The sequence below is a fragment of the Lycorma delicatula genome, chromosome 2 (assembly GCF_047948215.1).
Source record: "Lycorma delicatula isolate Av1 chromosome 2, ASM4794821v1, whole genome shotgun sequence".
Classification (NCBI taxonomy): domain Eukaryota; kingdom Metazoa; phylum Arthropoda; class Insecta; order Hemiptera; family Fulgoridae; genus Lycorma; species Lycorma delicatula.
Window position 1 is genome coordinate 181,376,902 of NC_134456.1, and position 15,506 is coordinate 181,392,407.

General features: G+C 31.9%; 1 protein-coding gene across 1 annotated transcript in view; it reads right to left on the reverse strand.

The window, feature by feature from the left end:
- The window catches only part of LOC142319481 (beta-hexosaminidase subunit alpha-like), a 49,571-nt gene extending 45,309 nt beyond the window's left edge, over positions 1-4,262 (reverse strand). Inside the window, exon 1 of the mRNA XM_075356807.1 lies at positions 3,958-4,262. Within this exon, the coding sequence (XP_075212922.1) occupies positions 3,958-4,116 (159 nt within the window). The 5' untranslated portion in view covers positions 4,117-4,262. The remainder of the gene's footprint in view (positions 1-3,957) is intronic.
- Positions 4,263-15,506: the final 11,244 nt, after the last annotated feature.

Here is a 15,506-nt window from a genome sequence, read left to right on the forward strand (position 1 = left end):
TATCTTTGTGGAATTAATAAGACTATTTTTTTTGTTTTTCAAAAAAAAAAAACTTTTATACAGGATTATAAAACTATACGTTAATGTTACTCTCTTAAATAATTTATTCATTCGTTTCGAAAATAACGAAACATTTTTCTATAAGAATATGATTTATTTTTATGTAAAGAATCTTTTGAATGAGATAACCATTTCGGTGAAACGTACGTAAACAATACTTAAATAAAATAAATAGCATAACCTCTAAGGCATCGTTCCATAAAAATTTTCATTAATACAGAGTGATTCAAAGAAACTGAAAATTTAAAAAATTAAATAACGTTAATGAAAAATTTTTTTTTAGAAAATCAATTTTATTTCATGTAATTGTACAAATTTTGCCATTTTAGGATACATACATTTTAGTTTATTTTTTAAAGATGACATCTTGCAGGTGACCTCCTCTTATACGTAAACACTCACGAAGTCTCTTCGTTAAATTGTTCATGGTTTGACGTAATATCTCAACTGGAATTTCCGCAATTGCTTCTCGGATCTTTGCCTTCAGTTCTTCCGTTGTAGTAGGTCTACAACACACTTTGCTTTTAAGGTGACCCCACAAAAAGTAATTGCAAGCTGAGAGATCAGGCGATCTGGGAGGCCATCTAATGTCACCATTTTGTGAAATGACACGTTGTCCAAACAATCGGCGTACAGCTGCCATCGATATTCGTGCAGTATGTGACGTTGCTCCGTCTTGTTGAAACCAGGCTGTGTTAAGAATTGATGGAAATCTCTTTTGTTGTTCCACAACAAAGGTTTCAAGCACGGCTACGTAACGAGCCGACGTCACTGTAATCGCAAGACCGTTGTCATCCTCAAAAAAATAAGGGCCTATAACACCGTAAGATGACATAGCACACCACACGGTCACTTTCTGGCTGTGCAACGGACGCTGGTATAGCTGCGTAGGATTTTCTTGTGCCCAGTATCTGAAATTTTGCTTGTTAACAAATCCACTGAGGTGGAAATGCGCTTCGTCTGGCATCCACAGTTCGTGAACAAACTCTTCGTTAACGTTTATCTTCTGAAGCATTACATTTCAGAATTGTGCTCGCACAACTGCATCGTTCGGTTTCAGTTCCTGGACGATCTGCAACTTGTATGGATGGTATTGCTAGTCCTTCACCAACATTCTTCGAACACTTGAACTATGCGATTGTAAAGATGCTGAGAGACGACTGATTGACCGATGTGGACTTCGTGTGACAGCATCTTGTAAAGCTTGAACATTCTGTGGCGTACGGTTCGCTCACGGCCCGGAGGTTTCTTTTTCATTGCCGAACCAGTTTCCTCAAAATTAGATATCCATGTTTTAATTGCATGTGCTGATGGAACACGGTCGTGCCGTCCCAGATTAAAATGACGGCGAAATTCTCTACGCGCTCCCTCCACACTGTCATTGTTTTTGTAAAACGCTTTGATAGCAAATACACGTTGCGCACCACTCCAAGGATCCATGACAACTAAATGGCAGGTTAGGTTAGAGAGGCTGGCGCCACTTATCAAGTGGTACCAATCGCCCACGGCTACCAACACAACTTTCAAAATTTCCCGTTTCTTTGAATCACTCTATATCTTGTTACTACCTATATTATTGCGTTATACGATTTTATAGAATAATTATTTAACCCCTTGTCTCCCGCTGGTCACTGTATCCAGATCATTATACATAATTTTACATTACACGTCATTTTAGGAATGTCATTTTTATTTTTCTATGGATAAAAAGTAATCGCTTCAGAATTCCTCTTTTTCGTTTGCAAAAGTTTTAATCTAAGTAGCATCACACATACAAAATTATGTTAATAAACAAGAGAGTGGTTTTAATATTTGAAACAAAACAAAAAAAAGCTATTTATTTAATATTTTGATTACGTACACTAATGTACCTTAACAAATGGTAGTAATCCTAATCTTAAAGGAAAAAATTGTTATTATTATTATTTCTTCTGAAGTGTATTTTGACCGAATAAATATCAAACACAAAATACAAGAAATCCGCCTGTGAGTATAAAAAGCTTAAATCTCAATTAGGGTTAAAATTAATTTGTAAATAATTAATTCTAGTATTAATTAATAATTAGTTATTAAAATAATTATTACAGATATGAAAATAACGAAAATAATTGTCAGTAAAAAATAATAATTTAGCTGGCGTTAATTGGAATTTTTGAAAACAGTTTTTGTAAACATTAAACAATAATACACAGAAAATCCAAGTTGTTTTTCATTAATATTATTTATAAACTCGCAAATAAATTAAAAGTAGTCATGTAAAAGATAATCTTTTCATTTTATTTTAAATAAATTGGTTCTTTCAAATGAGTCGATAGTTAAAAATGGGAAAGGAATCCATAATATTCTATTGCATTGTTTACTATTACATTATTATTATTATTTTCTTTTAGGAATTAATGATTTTTAAAAATATCTTTCGCAGTTCTGCAGAAGAAGAGCAACTTTTCGTTATTTTATTTTATTTACACGTTCCAACTTGCAGCATCATAACGAACCATCCTTCTAACTTGTTCCTCTCAAATTATTTCTATCTTAAATTGAGCGTAACTCAAGAACGAGTGAAACCAAAATTCATCAAATGGTCACTTGCACAACTTCAGCATATCTAAATTTTAATGAAATGATCCTGTAAGTTAGGAGATTTTCGAGCCACAGAATTTTATACATAAGTTTCTAAATAAATATATGACCCGCTAAACTTTTTAATTTGTAACAAATTAATTTTTAACTTGACAAAAACATTTTCGTCGATTAAAAATTTTTTTTAGTCTAAGAAAAAATTATAAAAAAATTATTGCGCAGTTCTGCGCAAGAAGGTCGACCTTACGTTAATTTAATTGGATTTTAATATTTTTTAAATTTGGTTTAATATTGCTAACAATAGTACCGCAGATAAAGAAACGTGAACGTTCCAACCTGCAGCATCATAACGAACCTCGTTTCTAATTTTCTCAGATTATCTCAGATTGATATAACCCACCGGGTTGGTCTAGTGGTGAACGCGTCTTCGAAAATCAGCTGATTTCGAAGTTGAGAGTTCCAACGTTCAAATCCTAGTAAAGGCAGTTTTAAACGGATTTGAAACTGCCTAGTAAAGGCAGTTTTATAGTAATGCACTTTTATACGGATTTGAATACTAGATCGTGGATACCGGTTTGTTTAGTGGTTGGGTTTCAATTAACCACACATCTCAGAAACGGTCGACCTGATACTGTACAAGACTACATTTCACTTATACTCATACATATCATTCTCATTCATCCTCTAAAGTAATACCTGACGGTGATTCCCGGAAGCTAAATAGGAAAAAAAGATCTCAGATTGAGCGTAACTCTAGCGTAACGACTCGACCAATCTTCATCAAATTTTCGCACAACTTGCACAACTTCAAATATACACTACTAGATCAAATTTCAATAAAATTGATCTGGCAGTTTTGGAGATTTTCGAACCAAATAATTTTATACATAGGGCCTATATATATTTATATATAAGGAAACCCAATTTAAGTGAATGGTATTTTCGTACTCCTCACACCTCAAAAAAGTAAAGAAGATTCAGTTTCATCCCTCACTTCCCACATGTTACCGAAAGTAATACCGTACTTTTTTTTTGAAAATTCTGTAAAAAATATATACGAAAAGTCGGAAAAATAATAACTAATTTTTAAAATATAACTTTATATACTGTTTCACAGATTCAAAATCGTTAAATATAATAATTGCATATAAAAGCAAAATAAGTTCATCGAATTTAGTCTTAATATATGGATCGTTACAGATAACTTTATTATACGAACTATTTTACAAGACCATAAGTTTCAAATAATTTGATCTGACTACTATTAGTAAACTAATAATAGTAAAACAATAATAAAAATTCTAAAATTTAACTTACCTTAATTTTAAAAATTGATGGTCTTATTATCATGGATTGATTATATTCGGTAAATGATTTAGGTAACGGCCATGGAATTCCAGTAGTTGGTTTTACTTGCAATGTCGGTTCAACTTCATTTATATAGTATAAAAATAAAAATACTAACAATTTAAACATGATGAAAGCAGCAGCTCTAACAATCCGTACAGTAATGCTATCTATCGCACACTGAATATCAAGCAAGGGTGAGCAAGCAAACGTCAACAGCTCTAAAAGACCGCGCTAGCTTGCCTGCTGCTCGCGCACTATTACGCTACTAGGTTTAGAACTGGTAATATGTAGTTCATACATACATTAAAATAATTGTTAACAATAATAACTCATATCTCTTGATTTATCACGAATATATTTTTTTCTCGTAATTTTATACTATAAACTTATTACCTATTTTAATAAATAAAACACTGAAATATCAGTCTGATACATTACCATTCATCATTTTACCTCACGAACTATCTAAAATGTTGAAATTACGCAAGGGTCTTAGCTCTTACTAGATACCCGTTAAGAAATTGGTAATCCGTTATGTTTAAATTGGTAATTCAAGATACGTGCATCTTGAATTTTAATTATTTTACTATTTTACTGTAAATTTTTTCTATTACGTAACGTAGGAGGGTAAGAGTGATCAATTGTTTAATCCCTGAAAATGAAAGATACTGAATAAAACCTATATCTATATCGTAATTTTCAAAATTAATTTATCGCTATTATTCAGCACAGTTGTTAAATTTTTGTATTTTATTCTAATAATAAGGAGCAGACATTGATAGCGACCATAATTTGGTGATAATGAAATGTAGATTGGGGTTTAAAAACCTGAAGAAAAGGTGTCAGAGGAATCGGTGGAATTTAGAGAAGCTTGAGGAAGAGGAGGTAAAGAAGATTTTTGAGGAGGACATCACAAGAGGTCTGAGTAAAAAAGATAAGGTAGAAGATGTAGAAGAAGAATGGGAGAATGTTAAAAAGGAAATTCTTAAATCAGCAGAAGCAAACTTAGGCAGAATAAAGAGAACTGGTAGAAAACCTTGGGTTTCAGACGATATATTGCAGCTGATGGATGAATGTAGAAAATATAAGAATGCTAGTGATGAAGAAAGTAAAAGGAACTATCGGCAATTAAGAAATGCTATAAACAGGAAGTGCAAACTGACGAAAGAAGAGTGGAGTAAAGAAAAGTGTTCAGAAGTGGAAAGAGAAATGAACACTGGTAAAATAGACGGAGTATACAGGAAAGTTAAGGAAAATTTTGGGGTACATAAATTAAAATCTAATAATGTGTTAAACAAAGATAGTACACCAATATATAATACGAAAGGTAAAGTCGATAGATGGGTGGAATATATTGAAGAGTTATACGGAGGAAATGAATTAGAAAATGGTGTTATAGAGGAAGAAGAGGAAGTTGAGGAGTATGAAACGGGAGAAACACCTGTAGAATTACTGCGCAGTGCAGGTGAGGAAGCGATTGATAGATTATACAAACTGGTGTGTAATATTTATGAAAAAGGGGAATTTCCGTCAGACTTCAAAAAAAGTGTTATAGTAATGATACCAAAGAAAGCAGGGGCAGATAAATGTGAAGAATACAGAACAATTAGTTTAACTAGTCATGCATCAAAAATCTTAACTAGAATTCTATACAGAAGAATTGAGAGGAGAGTGGAGGAAGTGTTAGGAGAAGATCAATTTGGTTTCAGGAAAAGTATAGGGACAAGGGAAGCGATTTTAGGCCTCAGATTAATAGTAGAAGAAAGATTAAAGAAAAACAAACCAACATACTTGGCGTTTATAGAACCAGAAAAGGGATTCGATAACTCAGACTGGAATAAAATGTTCAGCATTTTAAAAAAAGTAGGGTTCAAATACAGAGATAGAATAACAATTGTTAACATGTACAGGAACCAAACAGCAACAGTAACAATTGAAGAACATAAGAAAGAAGCCGTAATAAGAAAGGGAGTCCGACAAGGATGTTCCCTATCTCCGTTACTTTTTAATCTTTACATTTAAAAAGCAGTTAATGATGTTAAAGAACAATTTAGATTCGGAGTAACAGTACAAGGTGAAAAGATAAAGATGCTACGATTTGCTGATGATATAGTAATTCTAGCCGAGAGTAAAAAGGATTTAGAAGAAACAATGAACGGCATAGATGAAGTCCTACGCAAGAACTATCGCATGAAAATAAACAAGAACAAAACAAAAGTAATGAAATGTAGTAGAAATAACAAAGATGGACCACTGAATGTGAAAATAGGAGGAGAAAAGATTATGGAGGTAGAAGAATTTTGTTATTTGGGAAGTGGAATTACTAAAGATGGACGAAGCAGGGGCGATATAAAATGCCGAATAGCACAAGCTAAACGAGCCTTCAGTAAGAAATATAATTTGTTTGCATCAAAAATTAATTTAAATGCCAGGAAAAGATTTTTGAAAGTGTATGTTTGGAGTGTCGCTTTATATGGAAGTGAAACTTGGACAATCGGAGTATCTGAGAAGAAAAGATTAGAAGCTTTTGAAATGTGGTGCTATAGGAGAATGTTAAAAATCAGATGGGTGGATAAAGTGACAAACGAAGAGGTATTGCGGCAAATAGATGAGGAAAGAAGCATTTGGAAAAAATATAGTTAAAAGAAGAGACAGACTTATAGGCCACATACTAAGGCATCCTGGAATAGTCGCTTTAATATTGGAAGGACAGGTAGAAGGGAAATATTGTGTAGGCAGGCCACGTTTGGAATATGTAAAACAAATTGTTAGGGATGTAGGATGTAGAGGGTATACTGAAATGAAACGACTAGCACTAGATAGGGAATCTTGGAGAGCTGCATCAAACCAGTCAAATGACTGAAGACAAAAAAAAAAAAAAAAATTCAAATTTCCCTGTTTACCAATATTTTAAAAATATATTTCCCAAAGGCTAAAAGAGGAATTCACGGACTGAAAAAATAATTCAAAATTTTCCAATTTTTGTAAACAGTTAAAAAGCAGAAATTTTATTCATTGTTTAGTTTGGTATATTCTATTGTCAGTATTTTAATAATTAAAGCTGTATCATAAATTAAAGCTGTATTTATCATTAGATCAAAGAGATAAAATAATTAATTTTAAATTAAATAATTTTAGGCAATTATGAAATAGAAATTAATTAATTTTATAAAAGTATTGCTAATTTCAAATAGAATATGAACATATAAAATTACTTTTAAAAAATATATCTTTTTTAAATATATTTCTCTGAATAGAATAGATAAATAGAAGGACTTTGCTTGAATCTGGTAATTATGTAATATATTAATGGAATTTATACCTTAAAGGGCACAGGAAGATGTACAATTCTTTCTGTGTTTGGTTTTCAGTATATCCTGAGGATACAAATTATTTTTAAAAAAAATGTTTTTGTGTGAAGTAAAGATATTTGAAAAGATTAAGGCTTAAAAAACTGAAAATTTTGTACCGTTATAGATTAATAGTTTTATTTATATTATTTCAATAGTTTTAACAAAAGTAATACTTCAGAACTCAGTTATAGGCGGAGTGAAGTAAAAATGGAATATACGAGTAAATTTATCGATTGAAAAAAGAAGTGAATAGATTATTGTACTTCAAAAAAAATTAAGGTAATTTTACATATAAGAAGGGTAGATATAAGGGTAGGAATTCTATTTTTTATTAAGATGGAAGACTGGAACGGTAGTACTCCGTCCCAGGCGCGTATGTTATTTGTAGTTCATCAGTCCAAGAATCTACACGTTAGGTGAAAATTAGTATGCAGTAATAATATCTTTATATGTTTTCATTTAGGACAAATACGAACGAAATGAATAATTAAAATCAAATTATATATTCGTGAAAAAATAGCGTTTGACTTTATTTTAATGAAAAAATTACTTCAGTGTAAATTTAAGAGCGGTTAAACTAAATATTATATGACCTTTCTCAAACCGCAACTTCCGGTTAAATATATTTATATGGTACAATCGACTAATGATTTCAATCTTGAATTACGAGAATCTCTAATCTCAGAAAAGACAGAGTTATCTACAATTAAACCGAACTTCCTTCATTTAGGTCACTGAATTGAATATCCCCGACCATAATGGAAAAATCTTCCACGTCATTGTAATAATTAACGTTAAGTAACTACAGTATTTCTTTTAATAATTTTGAATATATGTTTACATACTATAAATTTAGAGTTTTTACTGCAAACCACAGCTCAAGTACATTTAACTCAACGAAATAATTAATAAAATGTTAAAATATAATCGTCTGTGACGGAGTCGTAGAGTCTCAGCCTTAAATCAGGGAGTCCCTGGTTCGAATCCAGGTCAGGAATAGCATTTTACATTCATTCATTTAGCATATTTCTACATACAAACTTAAAGCTTCTGTAGTGAACTAATTCATCAAGCAAAATTTTTTTATTTAATGATTATTAACACCCTGACTTATATGTGTTAAAAGTTGTTAAACCCTTGTATATAATTTCTGTATGACTCCTATTAAAAAAAAAAAACAACATTTAATAAAAAAGAAAAAAACAAATGTACACACGTGTCAACGTTGTCTGATTTTAGTTTTTCTGAATAATAGGATATCTGGAAAAAATTTCGAATAATTTGCCGCCTTGGTTTAATATCTCGGTTGGGTGTATATTCAACAAATATTCGAAATATTTGCTGTTCGCTGTTTCATACAAGTAAATAAAGTCTTGACTTCGTTTATAATATAAATTGTTTTTATATTATAATATTTAAACCTCCGGGACCACCTTTACGTATTACTTCAGAGGATGAGATGAATGACAATTTTTGTAGCGTGTAAAAGTGCCATGCCTGACCGGGATTCGAACTCGGGTCCTCCGGATGAAAGGTCGAGGCGCTACCACTCGCGCCACGGAGGCCGGCTAATATTTAAACTTATGCTTCATATATGTAACGTTGTTACAAAATAAATTATATATGACTGTTAAATACACGTTGAGTCTCTGATGGCTGATACTTGACTGACTATGCTGGTGGGATCCAGCGTTAAGTAAAGCTTTGCTTTTAGCGAGGGAGCCGAGTGCCACCACCCGGAGATGTGTGCAGCCGTCCGAAGGACTTTTAAAGTCCTTCTTTAAATAAAATTTAAAGTTCCTAATTATAATAAAATGTAAAGAATATGAAATGACATCTAAGTCTTAACTTAAATCGTCAAAGACAACTTGAATTTTAGTAGTTAGACTAGAAAGTAATGTGTTAGAGTGGCAGTACTACTTTAATATATTTATTGGTTTAATACGTAATAGAGATGATTTAACAAATATTAAAAAATTACACTATCTGTATTCTTCTTTGAAGGATGAAGCCTTAGCTACCATTAAAGATCTGTCAATAACTAACGAAAATTATATTATTGCTCTAAGGTACGATTTGACAATAAATATATAATTGCATTTTATAATACTGGGCACATTTTAAGATCAGATTCTATAAAAAGAGATTCCGTAGATAATTTATCCAAATTTATTGATGAAATTTCCTCAAATGTGAATTCGCTTGAAGCAATGCAACTTCCTGTAAACATGTATGAATTTACTGTCGTCCAATTTCTAACATCAAAATTGGATTACAATACTTCAAGATTACAGAAGGAAAATTTGTCAAATGCAAGATTTCCCATCTTCAAAGATTTTATTGAATTTCTTAATTTATCTTCAAAGACAACTTCTCAAAAATATTAATGCATTCACTTCAAACACGCAAGTGAAAGTAGATAACGAAACCAAAGAACAGCGTTATAATAATTCAACTAAATCTTTACTAAACGCTTTACTTTAAAACCTAATAAGCGTTATAAAAGAAATAATATCAGTTTTTATTCAAAATTTAATTCTAAACAATCTTTGTTTTGTAAGTCAAACCATTATTTATAACAGTGTAAAGAATTCTTAAATTTGTCTATCAATGAACGTAGAGACTTTTTGGGACATTGTAATTGTTGTTTTATTTGTTTAAATAAAGGCCATTCTATTAATGAATGTTATTCAAAAATGTTATGTACGCTTTTTACTAAAAAACATAGTACACTCATTCACATGAACGAAATTAACGATTCTAATTTAGATAGCAATAAGCCTGAAAGTAATACCTAATAATGTTCACTTAATAATCTGTCAAACGAAAAAATACTTTTATCAATAGCCATATGTAACACCAATGACATATATGGTAATCGTCATTCATGTAAAATCTTATTAGATTCTGGTAGCCAGATCAATTTTTACACATACAACTTTTCCCAAAAATTAGGACAACTCATTAAAAATGATCTTTCCATTACAGGCATAAATAACTAACTCATTATCTCAATCCAAATACAGTGTTACATTTACATTACACTCTCGATATAAAAACTTCAAGGTGCAATGTGCTGTTTTATCAAATATATCAGACAGCACTCCATCGACCACTTTAGATATTTCTAATCTTAATCTTCCTCGTAATATATTTCTAGCAGATCTCAAATTCAACATAGCAAATAACATTGACATACTGATTGGAGCTCAATTCTATTTGAGCTTTATGTTGCCTGGGAAATTCATTTGAAATTTCAGATACCCTATTATTCAGGAAACTAAATTAGGATATATACTTAGTGATCGCCTTCCTAATAACGTTAAGGGCAACAATATTGTCGCATCTTTTCTTGCTCGTAACACTAATAAAAATCTCAACTATATTCGAGAATTTCTGAAAAATTGAACAAGTCAATACTGATGCTTCAGTTAATGAAACCTCTACATGTGAAAAAGCATTTTCAATCCAACACTACTCGAAATAATCAAGGCAAATTTGTCGTGTCGTTACCACGCAAAGATAACATTCAACTGGGTGATTCCTTTCTTAATATTAAAAATAGATTCTTATCTTTAGAAAGAAAACCAATTAATAATGCCAACTATAAAAAGGACTGCACCGCTTTCATTCAGAAATATTTACAATTAGGTCACATGTATTTACTCAATTCCAATTGAGATTTGTAAATTAACAAATCTAATGTGTGCTATTTACCCCACCATCCAGTATTCAAGCCTTCAAGTCTAGTTCCATCCTTCAAAGACTCAAGTTGTGTTTGTTAAGAATGTACAATTAATTAAATAATGATGATATATATATATGAATTACAAGTTCAAAGTATAATAAAAATAATTTTGGATATAATCAAAACGAAGAATACCACTTACCAACGAATAAAGAAAACAGAAAATTTGAAATTAAATTATTATAACGAAACACAGAACGAAATTGATAATAAAACGATTTTATTAAAATGTAAATTTCAAATTAATATCATCCGCCAACTGTCATGGAAAAGAGCATAACGAAAACATAAAGACAACACGAGTTTAAGGAAATAATTTTGAAAGAGCCGTCAATATTGACGTTTGAAATATTGACTGCCGTCAATATTTTATCGATGAAAAAATCTCAATTAATTTATTCTTTATTTGTTAATATTATTAATTAGTATTATAATATAATAAAAGTAATTAAAACATGATAAATACTCCAATAAACACTTAAAAGCACAACTGAACAATGCTGCTAACAAAACAAACTAATCGCCAAACGTTTTAGTTGACGCACGCTAGCTAATGTTGACCGCTTACTGTCTAATGTGTAATGCCACATGAGAGTACAGTCTGGAACCTTGTATTAATGTAGGTTAGATAAACGATATCAAAGGGATTTACTGTAAAATTTTATGACTCCGATAGTACTGATAAAATTATGAATAATTCTGTTTTTTTTTTTATTTAACGGTATCATAACCTACAGTAGATATTACATATTTCGTTTCATTTTTATTCATGTATCAATCGTTTCGTTGTATTATTTATCACAAATTTTTATCATCCAACTCTGAACGAAGGTTATTAAGAAAAATAAAAGGGAACATTTTAAAATACTTTAAAAAGTTATGAAATGTGACGATTTATAACAATTTAAAGAAGAATTAAAAGAATATTTTTATGCTCTTTTAGCGGAGTTTTGTTTAAATCGGTTTAAGTATTCGTTTTTTTTTTTTTTTTGGTTTATAAAAATGTTTGTCACCGTGCTATTTAAAGATGAAAAAATTTCAATGAAGGTTGAAAGCTCAAATGTTTTTATTACAGAATGTTTTTTTGGACACTTTTGTCAAAGCCGACTCAATGCATGCTGCAATTGAGTGACAAGGAAACATCAAGAAATCTACACACAAAGAGTATAGACTCATTATTGAAATGGCTCATCATTGAAAACTGCAGCTGTTTTTTTTCCAAGAAAATGTAGCTCTACATTTTAATGTAACAAAGATTCAAGCGCCTTCCTTCGTAAAATATTCCGGAGGTAAAAACTAGTCCCCTGTTCGGATCTCCAGGTAGGGACTCCTAAGGAAGGGGTTACCAGAAAATTAAAAAAATAACATTCTATGAGTCAGAGCATGGAATGTTAGAAGTCTAAAAAAGGTCAGTAAGTTAGAAAATTTAAAGAGGGAAATGGATAAGTTAAATGTAGATGTAGTAGGAATTATCAAGGTTCGGTGGGAAAAGGAAAACGACTTTTGGTCAGGTGATTTTAGAATAATTAACTCGGCGTCAAATAAAGCACAGACAGGAGTAGGTTTTGTAAGGAACAAGAAGATAGGGAAGAGTATTTCAAAAAGCTTAGCAATAGAATAATCATTGTAGTAAGGATAAAATCAAAACCTAAGCTGACAGTGATTAACGTCTATATGCCTACAAGTGCCCATGATGATGTTGAGGTTAGAGTGCATATACAAATAAACTGAAGAAACAAACACATAAAAGGGGATGAAAATTTAATAATAGTTGGAGAATGGAATGCATGCATCAGAAAAGGTAAGGAAGAAAATATTGTGGTGAATACGAGCTGGGCAAAAGGAATGAAAGAGGGGACCAACTTATTGAGTTTTGCATAACGTATAATTTAGTAATTGCCAACAACCGGTTTAAAAATCACAACAGAAGAATATATACATGGAAAAAGCCAGGTGATACTGCAAGATATCAGATTATATCATGGTTAAATAAAGATTTAGAAATCAACTTGTCATCTGCAAAGCATATCCAGAAGTAGACATTGATAGCAACCACAATTTAGTGATAATGAAATGTAGATTGGGGTTTAAAAACCTGAAGGAAAGGTGTCAGATGAATTGATGGAATTTAGAGAAGTTTGTGGAAGAGGAGGTAAAAAAGATTTTTGAGGAGGCCATTGCAAGAGGTCTGATTAAAAAAGATAAGGTAGAAATTATAGAAGAATAGGAAAATGTTAAAAAGGAAATTCTTACATCAGCAGAAGCGAACTTAGGCGTAACAAAAAGAACTGATAAAAAACCTTGGATGTCGGAGGATATATTGCAGCTGATGGATGAATGTAGAAAGTATAAAAATGCTAGTGATGAAGGTCCATACAGGAAAGTTAAGGAGAATTTTGTGGTACAAAAATTAAAATCTAATAATGTGGTAAACAAAAATTGTAACCCAATTTAAAATACAAAAGAAAAGGTCGATAGGTAGGTGGAATATATTGAAGAGTTATACAGAGAAAATGAATTAGAAACTTGTATTATAAAGGAAGAAGAGGAAGTCAAAGAGGATGAAAAAGAAGATACAATACTGAGATCTGAATTTAATTTGAATTTAAACGTTTGTTTTCACGGTATGTTTTACAAATTGAGCTCTGAGGATTTAATAGTAAATTTCCCAAGATTTTAACCAAAGCTAATTCATCTAAAACCAAATGCCAAGTTAATTTTAATCTTTGTCAACATGTTGCCAACAAAGAAGTAGGTACCTTACTATTGGTTTTTTGTATGTTTAACTGATGTTATAATGCTGTGTTTACTGGTAAGTTTTTTCAATGCTGAAGAAACCTAAAATCCATATTTTTAACAAGAAGGGACGATTTCAGACCTAATGCTTAGGGTTAGTGACACTGTATCCCAACATAACCTAAAAAAACTACATTTTTAATCATAACTTTGATACCAGTGAACCAATTTTTATTTTATTTGTACCGAATTACTTGTCATTCAAAGGGCCTTCCAATGAGTTGGCACAAGCTACATAGTCTAATTTAAAAAAAATTTTCAACCCTTGAAAATTTAGACAAAAATTAAAGCTGAAATTTTGTTTGCAATTAAAAAAAATCATTTTCACAGTTTTAATCCACAGATTATGATTATTTCAAGTATTTTAAGAAGTAATATCACGTAATTTTATAGTTATTTTCGTTGGACTGAAATTAAAAAAAAGTAGTACCCTAAATGGTTTCTCTCACCTAGTTGTATATAACAAGAAAGGAGTATTCATGGCTACAAATATTATTCATTGGAATGTTTGTGGTCTCCATTCTCGCCTGAGGGTATTGAAATCTTACTAAAGGAAAAAAATTCTTTAATATTGTGTCTACAGGAGACTCACCTCCGTCCTCAGGATGATGTGTCATTTAGCGGATACATTTGCGAAAGATGCGAATAACAAACTGGGAGCAGAGGACGAGAAGGTATGGCTGTTTTCCTAACACAGACAAATACAAACATCCCTGCAGTCTCAGTGCAGATAATAACGCCATTTAAAATGAATATCTGCAACTTATACCTGCCTCCTAATTCTGATTTTAGTGAGGTTGATCTGTCCAGTCTGATTTCTCAGATTCCTGTACCCTGCCTAATAATTGACAATTTCAAATCCCATCACCATTCTTGGGGCTCATCGTGTATTCTTCTCGGGGAAGAATAGTTGATCAACTGAAGCAGAACTTAGATCTATGCTTATTGAACGATGGATAATGCACGTTTGTATCATCTTCGTGCATCGATCTGTCGTTGTATTCAGCATCACTATTTCCATGTCTTAACTGACGCGTTTCCAAAAACCTGTTTGGAAGCCCTCACAGACCGGTTATTATCTTGGTTTGTGGTAATACCTCAGAGTCAGCTTTGCAGATGGGTGGTGGGAAGGCAGACTGGATCGGATACAAAGATTGGTTTGGCCAATGCGATGAAAGTGGTGACGCGATCCACCGACTTTTCATGTTTGCACAACTGATACTCTGTAGTGCAAATGATTATATTCCCCTAACATCTGGAAAATCTAAACGGCCTTTGTTCCTTGGTGGAACGATGAATTGCAAGAGGGCATTGAGGGATCGTCATAGGGCGTTGCGTAATTTCAATCGTAGGCCACGACAGAAATGTTCTGCGTCTATTGAAATGCGAGGGCTGTATGACGTCGAATGTTTCGGTGTGCTAAGCGGAAATAATGGCTAAACTATGTCGATACCATTTCTCGGACAACTCCCTCATCGCTTGTTTGGACATGTGTGGATCAGGACAATATCCACCGCCGATTGGACTAGTAACCAACGGCGTCTTCGTTACTTCTCAAATTGATGTGGCGTACACGTTTGGTTGCTCGTTTAGATCAGTGTCACTAACATCATCCTACT